Source organism: Babylonia areolata, chromosome 6 (genome assembly GCF_041734735.1).
Source record: "Babylonia areolata isolate BAREFJ2019XMU chromosome 6, ASM4173473v1, whole genome shotgun sequence".
Lineage (NCBI taxonomy): Eukaryota > Metazoa > Mollusca > Gastropoda > Neogastropoda > Buccinidae > Babylonia > Babylonia areolata.
In genome coordinates, this window is record NC_134881.1 from 44,406,801 (window position 1) to 44,430,206 (window position 23,406).

Below are 23,406 nucleotides of genomic sequence, written 5' to 3' on the forward strand. Positions count from 1 at the left end.
GACAAATGACTTAACGTCAATAGGCAGACACTACGTCAAACAGGCAGACACAACGTCAAACAGGCAGACACAACGTCTAATGACTTAACGTCAACAGGCAGACGCTACGTCAAACAGGCAGACACAACGTCAAATGACTTAACGTCAGCAGGCAGACACAACGTCAAATGACTTAACGTCAACAGGCAGACACAACGTCAAACAGGCAGACACAACGTCAAATGACTTAACGTCAACAGGCAGACACAACGTCAAATGACTTAACGTCAGCAGGCAGACACAACGTCAAATGACTTAACGTCAACAGGCAGACACAACGTCAAACAGGCAGACACAACGTCAAATGACTTAACGTCAACAGGCAGACACAACTGAATTCTAAAACTATAATGATTTTTGTCGTGTATGATTTGGGCGTTGTGATGTATGTGATTACTTTTAAGTATTTAGAGGTATGTGATACGTTTTTATAGTTGTGTATTATTCGGGCATTGTGATGAATATGATTGGTTTCAAGTATTAAGTGCCAACGTGATACGTTGTTTTTTTAAGTGTTTTGTTTTAAACTATAATGATATTAGTCTCACTTGTGATATGAGATTCCTTCAGTTAGGTTTTGTAATGTTCCATACGTATTTTGAGCGTTGTGTTGTGCGCATTGTTTGTGTGTGTGTACGTACATAAATTATTGTAAGCATAATTTTGACATTTTGCAGGGTTATGTACGGAAGTTGTAATTCGAAAGCTTAAATGCATGTTTTGAAGATTTTTTTTTACATAATGCAACGCAGTTGAGCATGTTTTACATGGAAAGATGCTATATACAAAATAAAAAGCATTGATATTATCATCATAACAACAACAAAAGAGAGAGACAGCGTGTGTGTGTGCGTGTGCAGACTTTGTGTGTGTGTGTGTGTGTGTGTGTGTGTGTGTGTGTGTGTGTGTGTGTGTGTGTGTGCTTAGAGTTGATTTCATCAAGATTTTGCGTCTTATAAATACCATAATTATTATTATTATTAGAGAGACAGATGGGAGTAAAATAGTGGGATGCTAGCACTGCACACTGACGCCACCAGAGCTACAACAGATGGAAAGCGACACCCCCCTGACCCCCCCCCCCCACCCCCACACACACACACACACTCCCCGTCCACCCCTCCCTCCCATCTCTCCCCCTCTCCCCCCCCTTCCCCCCTCCCCCTCCCCTTTTTTCTTCTTTTTTTTCAAAGTTGGATGTGTGTGGTTCAAAGTCCCAACATTCTGACAATGTGCTCAGTGCTCAGCCTGTGGAGAGAGAAAAAAACAAGAAGAAAAAACAACAGACACCTTAGAGAAAGAGAGAAGTGAGTACTCAGAACTTTTATTTGTGTATGGAACTCACAACTCAGAACTTAAAACATTTTTAAGGGTTAGAAAGAGAGACAGACAGACAGACAAACAGACCGAGAGGCAGAAAGAGCGTGTGTGTGTGTGTGTGTGTGTGTGTGTGCTTTAACAGATTTTAAGAAGGCTTTGGATTCAGTTTGGCGACCGTGTATGTGTGGAGTGAACTGACCAGAGAAGGTAAAACTGGAGAGACTGAAAGCACGTGTGACCATCAACATTTACCACAGAGGAAAGATAGAGCTGGGGTATATCATTTTCCCTTGCTCCGTTGCTCACAACTTTTTGTTTATTGAATTTGGCCTCCCCTCTCCCCTTGCCAACCCCACCCTAACCACCCTTCACATAAATCAGTTACTTTACCATGCGAATACTAATTAGAGTCATAGTGCATGAGTATGTGTGTTTGCGCGCACGTGTGTGTGTGTGTGTGCGTGTGCGTGTGGGCGTACGTGTGTGTGTGTGGGCGCACGTGTGTGTGTGTGTGCGTGTGCGTGTGGGCTTACGTGTTTGTGTGTGTGCGTGTGTGTGTGTGCGTGTGTGTGTGTGTGTGTGTCCGCGGGTGCGCGCGCGTGTGTGTTTGTGTGCGTGCGTTGTGTCATAGTGCATGAGTGTGTGTGTTTGCGCGCACGTGTGTGTGTGTGTGCGCGTGTGCGTGTGGGCGTACGTGTGTGCGTGCGTGCGTGTGTGTTTGCGCGCACCTGTGTGTGTGTGCGTGGGCGTACGTGTGTGTGTGTGTGTGTGCGGGTGCACGTGTGTGTGTATGTGTGCATGTGTGTGTGTCCGCGGGTGCACGCGCGTGTGTGTTTGTGTGCGTGCGCTGTGTAAATGCGTGGCCATATGTGAGTGCACACACATCTGTGCACGTCAGCATCCAAAGACACGCGATCTATGACAAGAACCTGAGCCAACTCTTGAGTGGACAAGGTAGAGAGGATCAAAGAAAATTGAAACGTATCGAGACTTTGATATTGTTTGTGTTGTGTGAAAGGCAATGCGAAAATAACAGTAGACCTGAAAGGAGTGTGTTTGTTGTGTGCCCGCGTGTGTGTATGTTTGTTTGTATGTGTGTGTGTGTGTGTGTGTGTGTGTGTGTGTGTGTGTAAGTAGCTGTAAGTAAGATAATTAGATTTGCAAATGTTGCCTAGTTATACTTTTGGAGTTAAAAGACATTTGTGTTTTCTCAACTTTTATGTGACATTCTTGTGTATTTGGAAATGTTTGTTCTGGGCACGAAAAGATTATTTTGCAGTAATCCTGCATACTCCAATAGAGTGAAAGGATAATTAAAACTTGAAACTTGTTTGTTTGTACGCACGCACGCACGCTTGTGTGTTCGCTTTGTAGTTAGTCATTGTGGCAGTATTAAATGCTATCATTTGTGTACAAATCGATTGTTCGGTAAAAATTGTGGCTTCGCTGGTTGTTGTTGCTGTTGTTGTTGTTTTCTTTTTTTCTTTTTGTCAAAACACATACACACACGCGCGCGCGACAGGGAGAGAGAGAGAGAGAGAGAGAGAGAGCGCTTCCCTTGGAGGTAAGATAGCGGTTGATTTATAGTCTTGTTCTTATCTAAACACGATGGTTTGAGAAGGACTATTCTTATAGCACTTTTTTTTAAGAAGAAGAATGGCATAAGTAAATTAGCATTTTCAGAGTGAGACCGAGAGAGACAGAGAGAGAATTTGCAGAATACTGGCACACTGATAAAAATCGTTTCTGCCAGTCAAGTCCCATTTACTGGCTTGTTGTCATTGTGATTAGAACATGATCTCTACAATGCAGAATATCCAGCTAAAAACATCAAAATATTTAATGATTAATCACGACACCAGATACACCAGTGACGTGACGGCATTCAACACACTTGTGCGCAAGCGCGTGTGAGTTCTTTCTTTAGCATTTTCACTGTTGTGATGATGTGATATTCGACGGCGTGTGTGTGTGTGTTGTGTGTGTGTGTGTGTGTGTGTGTGAGTGAGTGAGTGTGTGTGTGTGTGTGTGTGTGTGTGTGTGTGTGTGTGTGTGTGTGTGTGCCTACGCTCGCGCATGTGTGTGTTTTTATGTATGTGTGCTTTTGTGTGTGTGCCGGCGTGCGTGCGCGCGTATGTGTAACTGTTGTTGAATTAGGTTTCAAATGTCAGCCTGGGTAGAATTGCATATGATATATCTTTGTATAATGGGTGGGACTGCTCTGAACCATTTCATCTCTTTTCCCCCTAACCTATTCAGTGGTTCATTCAAGAAGATGCACAAAACAAAAAAATCAACAACAAAAAACCACAAAAAAACCTTGTATGTGATTGTCTTTCAAGAACAACGCAATGTTTGAAAAAAAATAAACAAAAAAAACACACAAAAAAAAACAGTTTGAAATTTTAAAAATTCAGCTACAAAATGGCAGCACGGCGTATTACATTCCTGAAATCTTGTTTTTTGAAATACGAAGACTTTTGTTACATTATTTTGTGGAATAATTCATTTAAAAAAGGTATATATATATATATATATATATATATATATATATGTGTGTGTGTGTGTGTGTGTGTGTGTGTGTGTGTGTGTTAACAACAAAAATGAAAGGAAAAACGATGTTGATGCCACGTACACGTCAAATATTTGTTATAAGACGATTATTGACAACAGATTTTTTTTCCAGACGCTGCAATGTGAGACTGCACGAGTGTAGGTTTTCATCAGTGTTAAACGTCCAATCACCGGGCGTTCTTTCTTTTAAGTTGCCGCTACCTTGAACATTAGTCCGTGTGCAATGAATTCATCCAAAAGTTTGAAACACAGACACCCCATAGTTAATAATAGTCATAATGTGTGTGTGTGTGTGTGTGTGTGTGCGTTATAAACTGGCTGTTTTCGCCACCCCATTTTTAACTCACTCAGTACGGCCAGTCCTCTCTTCTCCTCTACACAGACCCCTCGGATGTCCAGTGGGTGTCTGAATGACCCAACCTTTAGCTTCCGTCGTCAGAATTGTGGTTTTCTTTGTCAACATTTACATCTTCAGTATAAGAGCCTTCCGATTGCAATATTTTGATGATGCTAATTGGGGTGAAACGCTGTTAACGTCGTCTCTTTCGCCGTTCGTATGGAGAGAGTTAACATGGTGTCGTTATGGTAGTGGTGATGATATGAATACTTATATAGCGCCCATCTTAGGTCGAAGACCGAGCTCTAAGCGCTTCATAAACACGAGTCATTTGCGCAACAGGTTGCCAACTTGGGTGGAGCCAACTGACTGACAGCTGCTACTGGGCGCTCGTCATTCGTTTCCTGTGTCATTCAATCAGGTTTCAGTCACACACACATAATACTCATGCAGACATTGAACATTTTATGTGTATGGCCATTTCGTTTATTCATCCCACCATGTAGGCAGACATACTCCGTTTTCGGAGGTTTGCATACTGGGTATGTTCTTGTTTCCATAACCCACCGAACGCTGACATTGAAATACAGGATCTTTAACGTACGTATTTGATTTTCCGCGTGCGTATACAAACGAATTAGGGTTCAGGCACTAGCAGGTCTGCACATATTATGTTGACGTGGGAGATCGTAAAAATCTTCACCCTTTACCGTGCACCAGGTGCCGTCACCAAGATTCGAACCTGGGACCCTCAGATTGAAAGTCCAACGCTTTAACTACTCGGCTATTGCGCCCGTGGTGTCAGTGTAGTATTTTTTTTGTCCCATTTCTTCCATTATACATTTCACTTTTTTAAATCTGTTTCACTTCATTTTTTGTGAATTTTGTGTATAATTTTTCACAGGGGAAGCTCTCAAGGCCTGATCAACTTGTATTTATGTGTAGTTCAGGCATCTGATCCATCTGTTGAAAACTCCGCTTTGTTAGAAAAACAAAATAAACGTGAAGACAGAAAAGAAAAGAAAGGGGAGAAAGGTAAGAAAGAAAAAAGCGGGTGGCGCTTAATAATAATAATGATAATGTTATTTATATAGCGCTGAATCTTGTGCAGAGACAAATCAAAGCGCTTTCGCACCAGTCATTCACACGCATGCATAACTCTAAAACTGTAGAAACTAAAGACAAGGAAGGGCAGGCAAGGGAAGCTATTTTGGGAAGAGGTGGGTTTTAAGGCCAGACTTGAAAGAGCTGAGTGTGGAGACTTGACGAAGCGAAAGAGGAAGTTCATTCCAATCGCAAGGTCCAGAGACCGAGAAAGAACGGCGGCCAACAGTCGAGTGTTTGAATCTGGGTATGCGTAAACAGAGTGGATCCGAAGCCGATCGTAGTGAGCGAGATGGAGTGTAGAGGTGAAGGCAGCCGCAGAGATAGGAAGGGGCAGTTTTGTGAATACATCTATAACATAGAGTGCTGACCTTGTACTTTATTCGGTGTGAGACAGGGAGCCAGAGGAGATGTTGCAAAAGAGGAGTGATGTGCTCAGATCTTTTCTTTCACTGTGGCGAGGCGCTCTCCGTGGGGAGAATAGCCAGATTTTCACATTGTGACAAAAAAGTAGTACAGTGCAATGCAACAAAACAGTAAAATATTGCCCGTTCCTCTATGGTTCTCTTTGTGTTACACACTGTGCAGTTGGGTTCTAAGTTTGTTACTTCGTAATATAGTTTGTTGGGAAAAAAATGGTTATAACTGAAATCCTTCGTCTCTTCCATACGTATTTCTTTTCGACAGAACTTGTCTTTTGATAGAGAAAGAAAACAATTAATAAAAAGAAAAAAATAGTCAGTTACTGAGGAAAATTGACATGTTGATTTATCAGTGTTTGCTTGTCTGCATTAATTGGTTTCTTTTTGTTTTTTTTTTTTTGACAAAAAAAATTTGTAGGTATGGTATGTGTTAAAGATGTGTGTGTGTGTATGTGTGTGTGTGTGTGTGTGTGTGTGTGTGTGTGTTGTTTCAAAGTCCCCAGAGAGCAGATGAAATAAACTTCTTGCCGTGCCTTGCCTTGCCATAAGATGTGTTCTGAACTATGCTGCCCCTTGTCTTATGGTACGAACTTGGTATGGAAGAGTGTACAATTATGGTATAGTAGGTATGGTATGGCATGGCAGGTAAAGTATTCATATGGAATGTCTGTACGGTATTGTATGGTCTGGTATGGTCTGATGTAGTGCAGTATGGTATAGTATGGTGTATGGTTTGATAGGTTGTGGTGTGGTATAACGGCACAGTTTGGCGCAGGATTGTGCGCTACGGTATAGTCTGTTATGGTATGGTAGTGTGCAGTATGGTATGGTATGGTATGGTATGTTATGGTACGAGATCGAATCCCTCTCTGGCCAGTATCTTATCCCTTTCCATTAGACCTTGAGTGGCAGATGGTGGTCTGGATGTTAGTCATTCGTGTGAGACGACAAACCGAGGTCCCGAGTGTAGCAAGCACTTAGCGTACGTAAAAGAACCCACCACAACAAGTCTGAAGAAAATCATTTTTGATGGGAGAAGAGAATGCGCTATGGCTCTCTCCAGAATTTCAAACTTAAGAATTATATACGTTGTGTCAAAGAACAATACAAAACAATACAATACAATGCGATATAGTACAGTGTGGCATTGTAGAGGATGGCATGGCAGGGTTTGTTATGATGTGATGTGGCACAGTATAACACAGTACAGCACGGGCTGACAGGGCATGGAACAGTATGGCACCACGCTACGTCACATGGCATTGCAATGTATCGCGTAACAGTGTTGTGTCTCTACTTTTATGCATTGATTTTGTGTGTACTTAGTTCATTAGCGACACTACCCTGTACCGCACCCGTTTGTGTATCGTATTCTGTTGTATCGTGTTAAAAATAGGTGGAAATGTTGTGTGTGTTTTTTTTTTAACCCACTTTCTGCACACCTTGATAAAAAAAAAAAGGAAAAAAAAGAAAAGAAAGATGAGCAGTGTTCTGGTGTGTGTCTCTTTAAAACAGGCATGGTTATGTACTGTCATGTCATTGCGAATTTATAGCCCTGATTAATGAGATTTACACATTTACTTTTTGTTTTGGGTGTGTGTGTGTGTGTGTGTGTGTGTGTGTGTGTGTGTGTGTGTGTCTTCTTCTTTCTCTCCTAGTGATTTTCTCTTCTCTTCTTTTCTCTTTGCTTCTTTCCTTCTGTCTTCATTCTTCCCATCTACCTGTTCCGTTCCTTCTTTCTTCCTGTCTTCATTCCTTCCATCCATCCTTCTTTTTTTCCTTTTTCTTCCGTATTGACTTGTTTTCCTCCCTTTCATTCCTTCTTACCTTTTTTTTTTTTTTTTTTTTTTGTCTGCCTGCCTTGCTTGCTGCGTCTGTCTTTCTTTCCTTACATACATAGGTTATATTGCTCTGTCGCGTGTGATTGCCACGATCCACAGACACGGAACATTCTGCCTGTCATAGCAGATATGGTGGTATGGCAAAACTGAAACACACACACACGCGCGCGCGCGCGCACACACACACACACACACACACACACACGCACGCACGCACACACGCACACACACACGTACGCACGCACGCACGCACACACACACACATATACACACACACGCACACACATAGCGTTGGGTTACGCTGCTGGTCAGGCATCTGCATCTGCTTGGCAGATTGGTGTAGCGTATATGGATTTGTCCGAACGCAGTGACGCCTCCTCGAGCTACTGAAACTCACACACACACACACGTGTGTGTGTGTGTGTGTGTGTGTGTATGGAGTGATGGCCTAGAGGTAACGCGTCCGCCTAGGAAGCGAGAGAACCTGAGCGCGCTGGTTCGAATCACGGCTCAGCCGCCGATATTTTCTCCCCCTCCACTAGACCTTGAGTGGTGGTCTGGACGCTAGTCATTCGGATGAGACGATAAACCGAGGTCCCGTGTGCAGCATGCACTTAGCGCACGTAAAAAAAACCCACGGCAACAAAAGGGTTGTTCCTGGCAAAATTCTGTAGAAAAATCCACTTCGATAGGAAAAACAAATAAAACTGCACGCAGGAAAAAATACAAAAAAATGGGTGGTGCTGTAGTGTAGCGACGCGCTCTCCCTGGGGAGAGCAACCCGATTTTCACACAGAGAAATCTGTTGTGATAAAAAGAAATACAAATACAAATATATATATATATATATATATACATATACGTGTTCACTTCCAGCAGATATGGTACAGTGACATGAGGATCAAGGTCCTCCTCTGTCTCACATGTCAGACAGGATTCCGGCTCTGACGTAGAAACTGACAACGGAGCCGCGGGGGCCTAGTGGTAATGCGCTCGACTAGGAAGCGTGTGTCTATGGGTTCGAACCCAGCCAGCACCGGCCCGGGAGTTTTACTCAAACACGCTTCCCCCTGCACCGCCCCCTTCCACTACACTAGTGTGGGTGCTGGTCTTTCAGATAAGACTGACGAAAAATCGAAGTCCCGTGTCAGTACAGCATGCAAAGGGTTGTTCCTGGCAAAATTATGTAGAAAAATCCACTTCGATAGGAAAAACAAATAAAACTGCACGCAGGAAAAAATACCAAAAAGAAAAGGGTGGCGCTGTAGTTTAGTGACGCGCTCTCCATCTGGGGAGAGCAGCCCGATTTTCACACAGAGAAATCTGTTGTGATAAAAAGAAATAGAAAAATACAAATACAAATACACTTCAGCGCGGCAACAAAGGACCTTTCAGTATCAGACTACTGCTGTCCCAAGGTAAAAATTTGGTAGAAAAATCTTCTGTGATATTGAAACAAATACTCTTGTTAAAAGAAGAAGAAGAAGAAAAAGGGAAACGAAAAAACAAACACAGCACAACAAAAACAAACGAAAAATAGAGGGGTTGGGGTGGGGGAGGTGGGAAGGGGGGGGGGGGGGCGCTGAATTCTGGCTACGCGCTCTCCCTGGGTAAAAGCAAACCCAGACTTCACACACATACGCCTGGTGTGATAAGAAAGGTAAAACAATACAATGCACTGAAACAGAAGACAACACAATGCAATGCAAAATCAGTGCAATACACAATACGATGCGATGCGACATATGATACCACACTACAATACACTTACGATACAATGCGAAACGATACGTGGAGTGGTGGCCTAGAGGTAACACGTCCGCATAGGAAGCGAGAGAATCTGAGCGCGCTGGTTCGAATCACGGCACAGCCCCCGATATTTTCTCCCCCTCCACTAGACCTTGAGTGGTGGTCTGGACGCTAGTCATTCGGATGAGACGATAAACCGAGGTCCCGTGTGCAGCATGCACTTAGCGCACGTAAAAGAACCCACGGCAACAAAAGGGTTGTTCCTGGCAAAATTCTGTAGAAAAATCAACTTCGATACACTTACGATACAATGCGAAACGATACGTGGAGTGGTGGCCTAGAGGTAACGCGTCCGCATAGGAAGCGAGAGAATCTGAGCGCGCTGGTTCGAATCACGGCACAGCCCCCGATATTTTCTCCCCCTCCACTAGACCTTGAGTGGTGGTCTGGACGCTAGTCATTCGGATGAGACGATAAACCGAGGTCCCGTGTGCAGCATGCACTTAGCGCACGTAAAAGAACCCACGGCAACAAAAGGGTTATTCCTGGCAAAATTCTGTAGAAAAATCAACTTCGATACACTTACGATACAATGCGAAACGATACGTGGAGTGGTGGCCTAGAGGTAACGCGTCCGCATAGGAAGCGAGAGAATCTGAGCGCGCTGGTTCGAATCACGGCACCGCCCCCGAAATTTTCTCCCCCTCCACTAGACCTTTAGTGGTGGTCTGGACGCTAGTCATTCGGATGAGACGATAAACCGAGGTCCCGTGTGCAGCATGCACTTAGCGCACGTAAAAGAACCCACGGCAACAAAAGGGTTGTTCCTGGCAAAATTCTGTAGAAAAATCAACTTCGATAGGAAAAACAAATAAAACTGCACACAGGAAAAAATACAAAAAAATGGGTGGCGCTGTAGTGTGGCGACGCGCTCTCCCTGGGGAGAGCAGCTCGAATTTCACACAGAGAAATCTGTTGTGATGAAAAGAAATACAAATACAAATACAAATACACTACACTACACTACACTACACTACACCGCAACACAGCACAACACACCACACCCTATCGCCTCCCCTCCATTACTCACTGCTGTGGTTTGTATTGATGATTATTTTGATGATGATGCAGGCTTTCGCGGAGACGACAATGAACGAACTGCTGGGATGGTATGGCTACACAGACGTCAAGGACGCCCCGGCCACCGCCCCTCCGACCTTGACCTTCCACCCACCTCCACCCTCCTCCGCGTCCCCCAACACCCTGAAGGAGGATGAGGACGATGTTGAACACGACGAAGAAGACGACACGAACATGAGAGGGGGAAATGACAACGACAGGAGTGGACATGATGAGAGGAAAACGGAGCTGGAGGATGGTGGTGGTGGTGGTGGTCGTCGTGATGACGGTAAAAGAATGCGTGTGCACCACGCCAGTGTGTGCATGCGTGCGTGCGTGCGTGCGTGTGTGTGTGTGTGTGGATTAGGGTGGTGGTGGTGGTGGTGATAATGACGGTGAAAGAATGCGTGTGCACGCCAGTGTGTGTAAGTGTCTGTGTCTCTGTGTGTAGGTGTGCGTGTTAGTGTGTGTGTGTGTGTGTGTGTGTGTGTATGAGGGTATTGGTGGTGGTTGTATGTGTGTGTGTGTGTGTGCGGTATGGTAGGCGTGCGTGTGTGCACGCGCTTTATTTCATTTGTTTTTCTTCGTTGCTTATTGCCCCACCGACCACACAGAGCTATACCAAGGCTGAAAAACAATAAATATCGGTCCGGTAGTACCCGAAAATACAAAACAAAAACGTACACAAAATAATAAAATAATAATAATAATGGTATTTATATAGCGCTGGATCTTGTGCAGAGACAAATCAAAGCGCTTTCGCACCAGTCATTCACACGCATGCATAACTCTAAAACTGTAGAAAACACCCGGAGAAGACAAAAAAATAGGCATATGCATAATCACATTTATGCATATAAACCTAGAATTTGCCCCTGACTTTGATCATTCTATTAAATTTTGGAGACACACACAAAAAACCAAAAAAGCTGAACATAAATATAGCAATATAAACAACACACAAAATTATATAAAATAAACATATGCTAGCCAGCATCTCGCACGTCGTGGACACAAAAGACGGGCGCCATAGCCGAATGGTTAAAGCATCGGACTTTCGATCTGAGGGTCCCGGGTTCGAATCACGGTGACGGCGCCTGGTGGGTAAAGGGTGGAGATTTTTACGATCTCCCAGGTCAACATATGTGCAGACCTGCCAGTGCCTGAACCCCCTTCGTGTTTCTAAGCAAGCATAAGATCAAATACGCACGTTAAAGATCCTGTAATCCATGTCAGCGTTCGGTGGGTTATGGAAACAAGAACATTCCCAGCATGCACACCCCCGAAAGCGGAGTATGGCTGCCTACATGGCGGGGTAAAAACGGTCAAACACGTTAAAAGCCCACTCGCGTATATACGAGTGAACGTGGGAGTTGAAGCCCACGAACGCAGAAGAAGAAGAAGAAGAAGTGGACACAAAAAAAGAATACATCAAAGTAAGAATGCATCATTGTTGTTGTTGTCAGTGGTAGTTGCGGTAATAATAGTTTGGGTTTTTTTGTGTTTTTGTTGTTGTTGTTTTTCTTGTTTAGTTTAGTTTTGTCTTGCACTTCAACCTTCTTTTCATTGTCAAATAATGTGTGTATTTTCGCCATTGCGTTTGTGTATTGCTTGTTACATATGAACGAGCACGATATAAGCTCATGCTTGTTGTTGCTCAAGTCTTCTTAATTGAACGCTGTATTGCACCTTGTTTCTTTATATTAAAAATGTTTAAACCAAAGTAAGAATGCCCAGTCGTCAAATCCAGAAGAAAGGCAAAAAGTATCCAAGTCAAGAAAAGAAGAAACGACAGCAAGAAAAACCAGGAACAATGAGTGCGATAGAGAAGAGGAAATTTCTGGCACAGAATTTCCAGAAGGCCTGGATACTGTTTGTACTAAAAGAACCCCCGGCATCTCCACGGATGGGGGCGTGGGGGTGGGGTCGGGGTGGGGGGGGGGAGGTGCTGGCTCGCACTCCCGCTCACATGGTTTTGATTAAACCCTACGTTGAAAATATACAGAAAATCTTCGATTCCGACCACAGATAAACGTGGAAAGGAGCATTACACCGGCCCCTACAGAGGAGGTATAAACGCTGTAACAGAATGGTATCAGCTGGAAGGAAGAAGTCATCAGGTGCAGGGACAATTGCAGTATTTTATTGCGGCCATCCAAAGTTCCTTGCAAGCTGCTGTTTTCCACCACTATCATCTCTCTCTCTCTCTCTCTCCCGCTCTCTGTGTGTGTATATGTATATATGTATATATATATGTATTATATGAATATATATATATATATATATATATATATACATATACATACATATACATACATATATTCTTTTATTGTTTTTATCATTTTCCTCCTCATTCTCCTCCTCATTCATATTTTTCTTCTTGTTCTTCTACTTTTTACTTCGGGTTTTTTTTGGGTTTTTTTTAATGATTATCATTATCATTACTAGTAGTAGTAGTAATTGTTGTTGGTTTTGTTGTAGCAGCTTCTCATGAGGGCATGGTGAAAAGAAGCTTGTAGCTTATCCTTTTACCCTCAATAAAACATTCGAGTTTGAGTTCTGCCCCCATCCCCCTTTTCTTCTTCTCCCCCCCCCCACCCCCACCCCCCTCCTCTCTCTCTCTCTGTGTCTCTTTGATAACATGTGCTCTCCCAAGTCCGTATCGACGATGGCCAGACTGGCCCCAGCAACGTATCAGTCCCCTGATCCCGATTCTGTTCCTGAGGAGAGACAAAGGCATTGTGTGTATCTTGGTGGAGAACATATAAACGGTAGACGTCATCGCCAAGCCTGTGGACAGGCGAAACGTGTGAGCCCAGACACAGAGAATGCAGGAGAGTCAATGCCCCAACCTCTCGCATTTCGAAGTGTAATGTTTCCAAGCCTAGTTATCTCCCGTGATGTCAGCGTCTGACTCGGCAAATGAGATCTTCGAACAAGAGAGTGGGATAAACGGAGATGAAAAGTTCTAACTTTTCAGAAGAGGAAATTAACGCATTAGCTGACATTCTACAACAGGAAAAGCTCAAAAGTTTTATCTCTTCGGGTTTGTTTGTTTGTTTGTTTGTTTTTTTTTTTTGTGTTTTTTTTTTTTGTTTTTGTTTTTTTTGTTTGTTTTTTTGTTGCTGTTGTTGTTTTTGAGGGATTTGCGGGGCCTGGAGGGAGGGGGGGGCGAGGAGGGGGGGGGGGGGGGGTAGTTATATGACAGACGGAACGTTTCCCTGCCGCTTGTTTTCGTTTCTTCTTTAATGTGCGTATGTTCAGGAAGCGCAGTGGCAAAAGTCGGTTTGCCGTTTGACTTCTGACCCAATGTATCTGTATCTGTAGATTCATGTCGCAGAATCCAGATGACTGCCGTTAGCAGCAACATAGGGGGGGGACTCAGCTGGCCTACTTGTGGTTGGTGGCCAGCCTTTTAGTTAACACCGTCTTGAAGCTGGCGGCCGATTCAGCATGAACGACACTGTTGTCCAGGTTGTTCCATTCAACAGCAGTGCGGTAAAAGAAAGAGTTTTTGTACTGATCCGTTGTACAGGACGTGATAGTGAAGCACCTGTCGTTGTTTCTAATGTATGTGTCGATGACGTTACTAGACACAAACCCTGGGTCTCTGGTGGAGTGGATCAGTCTGCCTGATTTTCAGAAAATTTTTGAGCAGGTATGGCCGGCACCAGCCCCTCAATCACCTTATAGAAGAAACACAGGCGGAGCTGCTTTCTGCAGTCCTGTAGGGTGGGAAGATGTAGCTTCTTCAGTAGCCTCTGGATGCTGCCAGATGTGCGAGAACGGTAATCCCCACTGATGAAGTGCGCCGCACCCCTCTGGACTCGTTCCAGCGCGTCACTGTCTTTCTTGGCACAGGGGTCCCAGATAATGGCACCGTACTCCAGGTCAGAACGAACGAGGGAGAGGTACGCGCTGCGCTTGCAGCCTGTGGGAAGGTGTCGGAGGTTACGTCTCAGGAAGGTGTTGTTCACCAGTGACCAGAGTCCGATGCCTCGTTTTCAGCATGGTGTTGTGTCCTAAGGAAAGGCTTTTCACTCCCATTTTTTCTCACTCCACCACTGTATGAACGGACCCCTGACTTCGCCTGGGGAAGTTTAAAAGGTTAACGCGGCGGAAGGAGAGGACTGGGCCCCGCCTGCCTGTGCGGAGCTCCAGACACAATGGACATGAATTCACTGCCCGGGTGGCCGTAAAAGGGTACGGAACCTTTAGAAGGGTTAAAGGTGGAAAAATGAAACTGATTCCTCTCAGTCACACGCACGCGAACACACAGAGGCACGATATGGATTCTTGTTAACTTACGTTGCAACTTGTTCTAACTACTTGGATGTTTTAATAACTGTTCACCTCCAGAACGTTCAGAAACCACACTCAACACCTTACCTTGAGTTGGAACCGATATTCTAATTGAAAGTTTAAAAAAACCACGTAAGTTAAACAGTAACAATAACTTTGCATATTTCATGATTTTCACATTAAACATATTCTCCCAAAGCAAAATAGATTACAGCAATCATATTACTGTTGTTGTCGTTGTTGTTGTCGTCTTCATCATCAACATTATTATTATTATTATTATTATTATTGAATCATTCTATTAAGCACATAATCTTGCGGAATACAACTATATGCACTATACACACTCCACCCACACAACCCCTGCACTAACACCACACTCACTCTTAAACAGCCACACACACACACACACACACACACACACACACACACACACACACACACACAGAGAGAGAGAGAGAGAGAGAGAGAGAGAAAGTGACAGAGAGACAGAGAGAAAGAGAGAGCCTGTTACATAGCTAAGGGAACGTTTAGAACGTTACACCGTTTCAATATTCTTTGGGTTGATTTCAAATTGACTCATTGATGGAGTGTAAAGCAGACATAATGGCAGCAAGTGAAACTAAAACCACGTTCCCCAACTGTCATTTTATGTCTTGAAAGTTTTAAGAGTTTATCACTAGAAGAACGAAAAGCACGATAAGCGAATCAGGCTTCGTGGAAACCGAAACAGATATGTTCCCACCAAACTAGCGATATGGAAGAAGAAGAAGAAGAAGAAGAGGAAGAAGAAGAAGAAGCAGAATGAGAAGAAGCATGATAATGATAGGCTACTTATGTTAATGTTGGTAATGATGATGATGACGACAACGATGACAATGATGATTTTGTTCAAGGAAAAAGAGACACAACCTACCAAAGTTCATACAGTCCGATAACCATACGTAATTCTTTATTTCCGTCCTTCTCGCTGTTTGGAATCTCACGATTACCGTTTGAAGCAATAAAAACACAATACGTTATCCATGAAAGATCATTGTTTTGAGGCAATTGAATACAATCAGTCATGACGATCGCCATTGTGGCCCCCCAAAGTACACGTTTCAGTTGCTTCATTAGCACACGCAGGCACGTTCCTTCCTCGTCCGAACGCTCGCTGGAGCGGTGTCAAGCTGCCAGTTATCCGGTGCAGCTGGCAAACTGCCCCCATCGAAATACAAAGCCCGGTTATTAATATTGTGCGGCACGCAAACTTCGAACCGCGTGCCATCCTTGATGTGGGAGACACTGCGTCTCTTGTGTGTCGTGTGAGTGTCTCGATTCCCTTCTTCTCCTATCCTCGTGGATTTCTTGTCCCTCATATGGTTGCCTTTAACAAGCTATGGTTCACATGCACGGAAACGATTAACGAGCCTGCGTTCTCTCTCTCTCTCTCTCTCTCTCTCTCTCTCTCTCACACACACACACACACACACACACACACACACACACACACGACGACGACGAAGAGAGAGAGAAAGAAAGGAAACATCTGCGTCATACGCTCCGAAACCGTTTCCTTTCATTGTCATGAACAGTGGAGAAACATCTCTTTTGCTTTTTCCTTCATTGCCTTGTTCGCCAAGTATCTTGGAGGTCAGTTCGACCTCCGGGCCGTGTTACGGGGGATTGGGGGGGAATGGGGGGGGAGCAGAGGGGGGGGGGGAGTGTGGTCTTTGAATTCTTGTGAATTTGTCTTTTCTGTGGTGTGAGACAGACACCTGATCGCAAAAAGGTTGGGTTTTTTTTTTCTCTTTTGTTGCTGTTTTTCTTCTTCTTCTTTTTTCTGTCTCTCTCTGTCTGGTCTTTGAATTCTTGTGAATTTGACTTTTTTTCTGTGGTGTGAGACAGACACCTGATCGAAAAAGGTGGGTTTTTTTCCTTTTGCTGCTGCTTTTCTTCTTTATTTCTCTCCTTCTTCTCGCCGTGTGTCTGTGCCTGTCTGTGTCTGTATCTGTGTCTGTCTTTGTGTCTGTCTGTGTCTGTTTGTCTCTGTCTCTGCGTGTGTGTGTGTGTGTGTGTGTCTGTCTGTCTGTCTGTTTCCGTCTCTATATATTTTTGTCTCTTTCTGTCTCACTGTTTCTCTGCATTACTGTCTGTCTCTGTCTGCCTGCCCCCCCCTCACCCCCCTCCTCTCTCTCTCTCATACTCGCTCGCTCTCGTGGTTCTCAAGTTCACCCATATTAGCTAATTGTTGTTCACGTTGCTGCATAGGAATACCTAGTTAATTAGTTGATATGTGTGCTTACAACACGTGCTTCCATTTGTGTACAGCTCGGTGACATTGCATTCAGTATTGGCTATGCGAGTTTCTCTCTGTCTCTCTCTGTCTCTCTCTCTCTGTCTGTCTCTGTATCCCCCTCTCTCTCTGGCTCAGCAGAGGAAGTAGTAGCTAGTGTCCTTTGTGATGTTGAATCAGACTTGTCACTACTGAACATCACCAGAACGACTCAACAGCAGTGCCGCAGGGCCTCCTCTGGTGTGGGTTCTCCTGGCGACCCAACATTGACAGTTCGCTGTGAACTGTTAGCTCTAGGACTTTCACCAGACGAACCAAGGGTGTGACTGAGTGTGTGTGTGTGTGTGGGGGGGGGGGGGGGGGGGGGGGGCTCGTATTGAGCGACATAGGAGTAAACGCCGCTGAACCGATGTACATGTTGCAGCAAAATGAGAAGAACAACAGAAGAAGAAGAAGAAAAGGAAGAGGAGGAGGAAGAAGAAGAAGAAGAAAGATAAATAAAATACATGAAATAAGGCAGTCACCCTTTAGGCCAGACGAAATATGACGAACCGCAGCGACGTCAGCATTATTTACATCCAGATTCTCGCCATTCCGGTTTTGTTTTAAATTTTGTTTTGTTTGGTTGGTTTGGGCTTGGGGGGGGGGGGGGGGGGGGAGTTGTATTTTTTGTTTGTTTGTTGTTGTTGTTGTTTTTTTGTCCTTCCCATTTTGTTACCTTATTTCAGTTCTGACGTGCCGGGTTGCAGTATTCTTGGAACACAAAGGTGTTTTCACCTGTTTGCTGTGTTCTGCAAGAAGACGTGCTTTAAAAAGACATGGTTAAAGAGAGACTGAGGTGGGATGGGAAAGTAAACATTGTGAAGCTTCCCATTATCACTGAAGAGAAATGGAAATTCTAGAAGATTGGAAATACGAAGTGAAAAGAGAAGAACTGAGAAGAGATAGGAGAGGGGTTGGGGGGGGGGGGGGGGCGAGGGTTGGGAGGGGGGGGGGGCACTAAACGTTACGAAACAGAAAAAGAGAAGACGATTTTAAAAATAAATAAATAAATTAAAAAAAGATAAGGTGCAGCTTTGTCAATAATAAATTTTCTATTTCGTGTAATGTGAGCAAAACATATATAATCATTTTTATCGCTGTGATCTTGTCAACGTCATACTGAGGACAGGCAATAAGCACTCCAGATATATTATTTATTGATGCCTACTTCATTACAGTTTCTTAAACTGCGTCAGATAAATGGCACAAACATTAAAAAAAAAGCTGACACTAAAAACTTAAATAAAGGTCACAAGCAATATCATCTTCTGTCCTTTACATATACATTCCTTCCTTTTCTCTTAGATCTGAAGAAAAGCTCTTTCGAATCCCTGAAGTCTCTTTAAAGACATTTGGCCAAAGGGCCTTTCAGTATCCGGCTACTGCTGTCTGGAATTCTCTTCCTCTGGATCTCCGTCACTCACCAAATCTGTATTTCTTAACAAATTTTAAAATTTATCTGTTCAGCATGGCCAGTAGATGTGATGAAGCTTAGTCCCTATTTCTTCTTCCACCTTCCCCGACCATTCCCCCCAAATGAAGTTACATGCAGTTTATTTGTTGTATTTGTATTTGTATTTCTTTTTATCACAACAGATTTCTCTGTGTGAAATTCGGGCTGCTCTCCCCAGGGAGAGCGCGTCGCTTTACTACAGCGCCACCCTTCTTCTTTTTTTCTTCTTCTTTTTCCCCTGCGTGCAATTTTATTTGATTTTTCTATCGAAGTGGATTTTTCTACAGAATTTTGCCAGGAGCAATCCTTTTGTTGACGTGGGTTCTTTTACGTGCTCTAAGTGCATGCTGCACACGGGACCTCGGTTTATCGTCTCATCCGAATGACTAGCGTCCAGACCACCACTCAAAGTCTAGTGGAGGGGGAGAAAATATCGGCGGCTGAGCCGTGATTCGAAACAGCGCGCTCAGATTCTCTCGCTTCCTAGGCGGACGCGTTACCTCTTGGCCATCACTCCACTTTATGTGCTTGTGGGTGTTGTGTTCTCTTTGTCACAGTGTGTCTGGTCGTGTGCGTGCTTACGTGCGCGCGTGTTTGTGTGTGAATGGGGGGGGGGGGACGCTTACGCGCGCGCGCGCGTGTTATGTATGACCGAGAGTTAAACAATTATCAGTGCATGCCTGTTTGCGACCGACCCCTAAACAAAATCAAACAACGCTGTTTGCAGGACTTAAAGGTGTTCTCATCCTTAATCGTTGCCTTTGGTCGCGTCACAGGATAATCATCATCATCATCATCATCATCATCATCAACAACAACATAATCATAATATATAAAATCAATAACAATAATAGTGTGCACTTATATATCGCTGTTACCCTACTGCTCTAAGCGCATTTGACAATACATTTGGTATGAATAAGATACAGGAATATGATGAAAAATGTTACGATACAAAATACCTAAAAAGTACTACTTAAAAAAAAACACAACAACTGTGTAACAGCATTCGCAACTCACACACCTCTTCCTTCTAAAGACCTCCCCCCATACCCCACCTCCACCCCATCCCGACCCCCCACACACATACACCGACGCACACACATGCACAAACACGATCTGTGTGTGTGTGTGTGGGGGGGGGGGGGGGGGGTGAAGGATCTATAGTTCAAAATATTGTTTCAACAAATACGTTTCATGATTAGACTTGAAAGACTTCATAGTGGAACTAATAGTGTCTGATATTTTGTCGTGTAGAGATGTCCAGAAGCAAGGTTCAATCCAAACAAAGCGGTATTGATGGATCTCTTTGCTGGGCCTACATCCGTTACTGTAAACCACATCAAAGCCAGCCACCAACGTTCCCAGACTCTGTTGTTGTCGGCGTCACAGACACGTTGTCTCCCGCGAGACCCTGGTTTTCTTGGTCAAAGTGGCTCGGAAAGTTATGAAGTTCGAAAACTCATTGTGTGTGTGTGTGTGCGTGCGTGTGTGGGTGTGTGTGAGTGAGTGTGTGTCGCTTTTTATCATATTTGATTGAAAATAATGCTACGATATGAAAGAAGGGATTAAAGCACAAAAAGGATAATCGATATGTTGTGATGTTCTGAAAGAATGAGTTTAACACTTTGCATGACACACACAAGCACGCACGCAAACACTCACGCACACACACACGCGCGCGCGCGCTCGCACGCACACACACACACACACACACACACACACACGCACACACACGTGCGTTTGACACACTAGTTCCCTGTTGTTACCGCGTCTTTTTTTCTTCTTTTTTCCCCATTGTAACTATAGAAGTAGAAAGGAAAATGAAAAAGATATAAATAGAAAAAAATATTCCGAACAAAGAGTGGTAGTTGAGCACACGCACACACTCACTCTCAGTCACTCTCTCTCTCTCTCTCTGTCTCTCTCTCTCTTTTAACTTTTATTGTTGTTGATACTGTCTACAATGTCCGTACTGATATATATTTTTTTCTTTTTCTTCTTTTGTGCGTGTGTGTGTGTGTGTGTGTGAGTGAGGGCATGGTGTAAAGAAGCTTTCAGCTTATCCAGTGTACCCTCAAGAAAACATTTGTTCATTCGCTGTTCATTCTCTCTTCCTCTCTCTCTCTCTCTCTCTCTCAGTTACACACACACACACACACACACACACAGATTGATTAACAGAGAGCGCCAGAACTTTATCCGACTTAAATGACGCAGACAGTTGAAAGAGATCACCTTTTCTTTCGAGGGAGGGGCGGGGGGGAGATAGGGAAGTGGTGGTGGGGTGCGGCTAGACAGACGGCGGGGAGAGGGGAGGGCAGTGTGTGGCTGGTGGAAGAGGAGGTCCATAATTATGTATATATGTACGTGAATATATATATATATATATGTGTGTGTGTGTGTGTGTGTGTGTGTTTTAGCTCCTTTTTTCTGTCTCTCTAAATCTCTCTTGTCTATGTGATGTCTGTGTGCATCACCATCTCTCTCTCTCTCTATATATATATTTTTTTTTTCCAAGTGCTTTTGTTCTACTGTCGCAGTGGATTTCTTTGTACAGTTCTTTTTTTCTTTTCGTCTTTTTGACTCACTTGTGTAAACAAAGTGAGTCTATGTTTTAACCCGGTGTTCGGTTGTCTGTGTGTGTCTGTGGTAAACTTTAACATTGACATTTTCTCTGCAAGTACTTTGTCAGTTGACACCAAATTTGGCATAAAAATAGGAAAAATTCAGTTCTTTCCAGTCATCTTGTTTAAAACAATATTGCACCTCTGGGATGGGCACAAAAAATAAAAAATGAAGCCTAATTATATGCAAACTGCATTTACTGTTATATTTATATTTTTTGTATTCTCTAAACTTGGCACTTTGACCTCTTATTCTGACACAACAACAATAGCAGTCATTATTATCATTTTTTGTTCAAACAGGAACTTCTTTTGCTAAGCATGGAAGTTTTATTTATTTTGCAAACGTTTTGGTGCAGATAGTAAAAAAGGGAAATTACTCTGTAATTAATGCTAGGGGACTTAATTTGCTTTAAACTGATCTTTCTCATCTTAAACATTACATTTTGAAATTATACTCAATACATAAAAAGCTTGGATTTTTTTTAAAAGTGTATCACAAGTGAGTCTTGAAGGCCTTGCCTCTCTTGTTTTTTGGTGGTTTTTTTGTTGTTGCCAGGGACAATTTTATTGTTGCACTATACTCTTTTATGTGCGCTAGGTGCTTGCTGCACATGGGGCCTCGTCCCGTCCAATAAAAAAACAACAAAAACCTGGCACCCAGACCACCACGCAAGGTCTGGTGGACGGGATAGAGGTGTAGTGCGAGGGGGTAGGGGGGGTGTAATAATCCCAGACCGGGATAATGCACTCTGGCTGATCTAAAGTAGACGTAGCAAACATACCTTCGCAGTGACGACACTGCAGCGAAAGTAACTGTCCTCTGGTGTGAATGTTGAACGTCACTAACCTAGCCGGGCACAAGCTGTACGTACGCTCTAAGTGACTTGAGGCTTTTTGAAGTCGTGTTGGGTGCAAGCACACTTCCCAAGAACAAAATAATTGTACAACTCCCCGCACTCTGTCGCTGGGAGATTTTACTCAGTAAACTAAAATCCCAGTCTCCTTTCAGTATCTTTCGCTATTTCATGAGGATCTGTGCCGCCAGTGACCGAAATGTTGGCATTGTAGCGTCCCCTTGCATCTTTTGGTAATGTTCAACATACCGAAATTTGCCTTCCCTGCCATTACTTATACGAAACGAGGAACAACATAGCATTCCAACATAAAAGGCAACCAGCGTCTAGTTCTGTAACCCTAAAATGGCGGAAGCGTCCGGTTGCCGGGTGTGATGCGCGCAAAAAGTTTTCGCAGCATTGCACTCGAACCCGTCGACACCCCGCTTCCAAGTCGGGCGCATTAACCGCTAGACCACCGCTCCACATGTGTTGTCAAAGCAGTGACGAAGACAGTGAAGACAGCGTTTGTTGTTTGACGGGCGCAATAGCCGAGTGGTTAAACCGTTGGACTTTCAATCTGAGGGTCCCGAGTTCGAATCTCGATAACGGCGCCTGGTGGGTAAATCAACATATGTGCAGATCTGCTAGTGCCTGAACTCCCTTCATGTATATACGTACACAGAAGATCAAATACGCACGTTAAAGATCCTCTAATTCATGTCAGCGTTAGGTAGGTTATGGAAACAAGAAAATACCGAGCATGCGCACCCCTGAAAACGGAGTATAGCTGCCTACATGCCGGGGTAAATAAAAAAAGGTCATACACGTAAATATATCACATGTCTGTCTGACTCTGTGTGTGTGTGTGTGTGTGTGTGTGTGTGTGTGTGTGTGTGTGTGCGTGCGTGCCTGGAGTCTTAATTGATTGACACGGGAAACGAATGATGAGCACCCAATGGCAGCTGTCAGTCAGCTCTACCCAGGTAGGCAGCCTGTTGTGCAAATGACCCCGTGTTTTTAAAGCACTTAAAGCCTGGTCTCCGACCGAGGTCAGGCGCTATATGAGTATCCATATCATCATCATCATCATCATCATCATCATCATCATCATCATCAGCGTTTGTTGTTTCAGGGGAAGGAGGAGGGGGAAGAGGGCGGCGGGGAGAGGAGGAGGAGGAGGGGGTTGAGGAGAGGGGCGGGCAGTGCGGGTGGTGCCACAAGACAGCCACAGACATGTTCACCGTGAGGACTGGAACCAGTGCTGGCACCACGGCCTTCTGCTCAGAGCTCTGCTTCACTCACTGCAGGAGAGCCTCCTTCAAGAGGAGCAAGGTGGTGATGGCTGTCTTTTACACGTCCT

General features: G+C 44.0%; 1 protein-coding gene across 1 annotated transcript in view; it reads left to right on the forward strand.

Annotated features, from left to right (window-relative positions):
• LOC143283059 (uncharacterized) overlaps positions 1 to 23,406 on the forward strand; it is an 80,724-nt gene that overhangs the window by 50,888 nt on the left and 6,430 nt on the right. The window contains exons 3-4 of the mRNA XM_076589081.1: positions 10,518 to 10,794; positions 23,179 to 23,378. Coding sequence (XP_076445196.1) covers positions 10,518 to 10,794; positions 23,179 to 23,378 — 477 coding nt within the window. The remainder of the gene's footprint in view (positions 1 to 10,517; positions 10,795 to 23,178; positions 23,379 to 23,406) is intronic.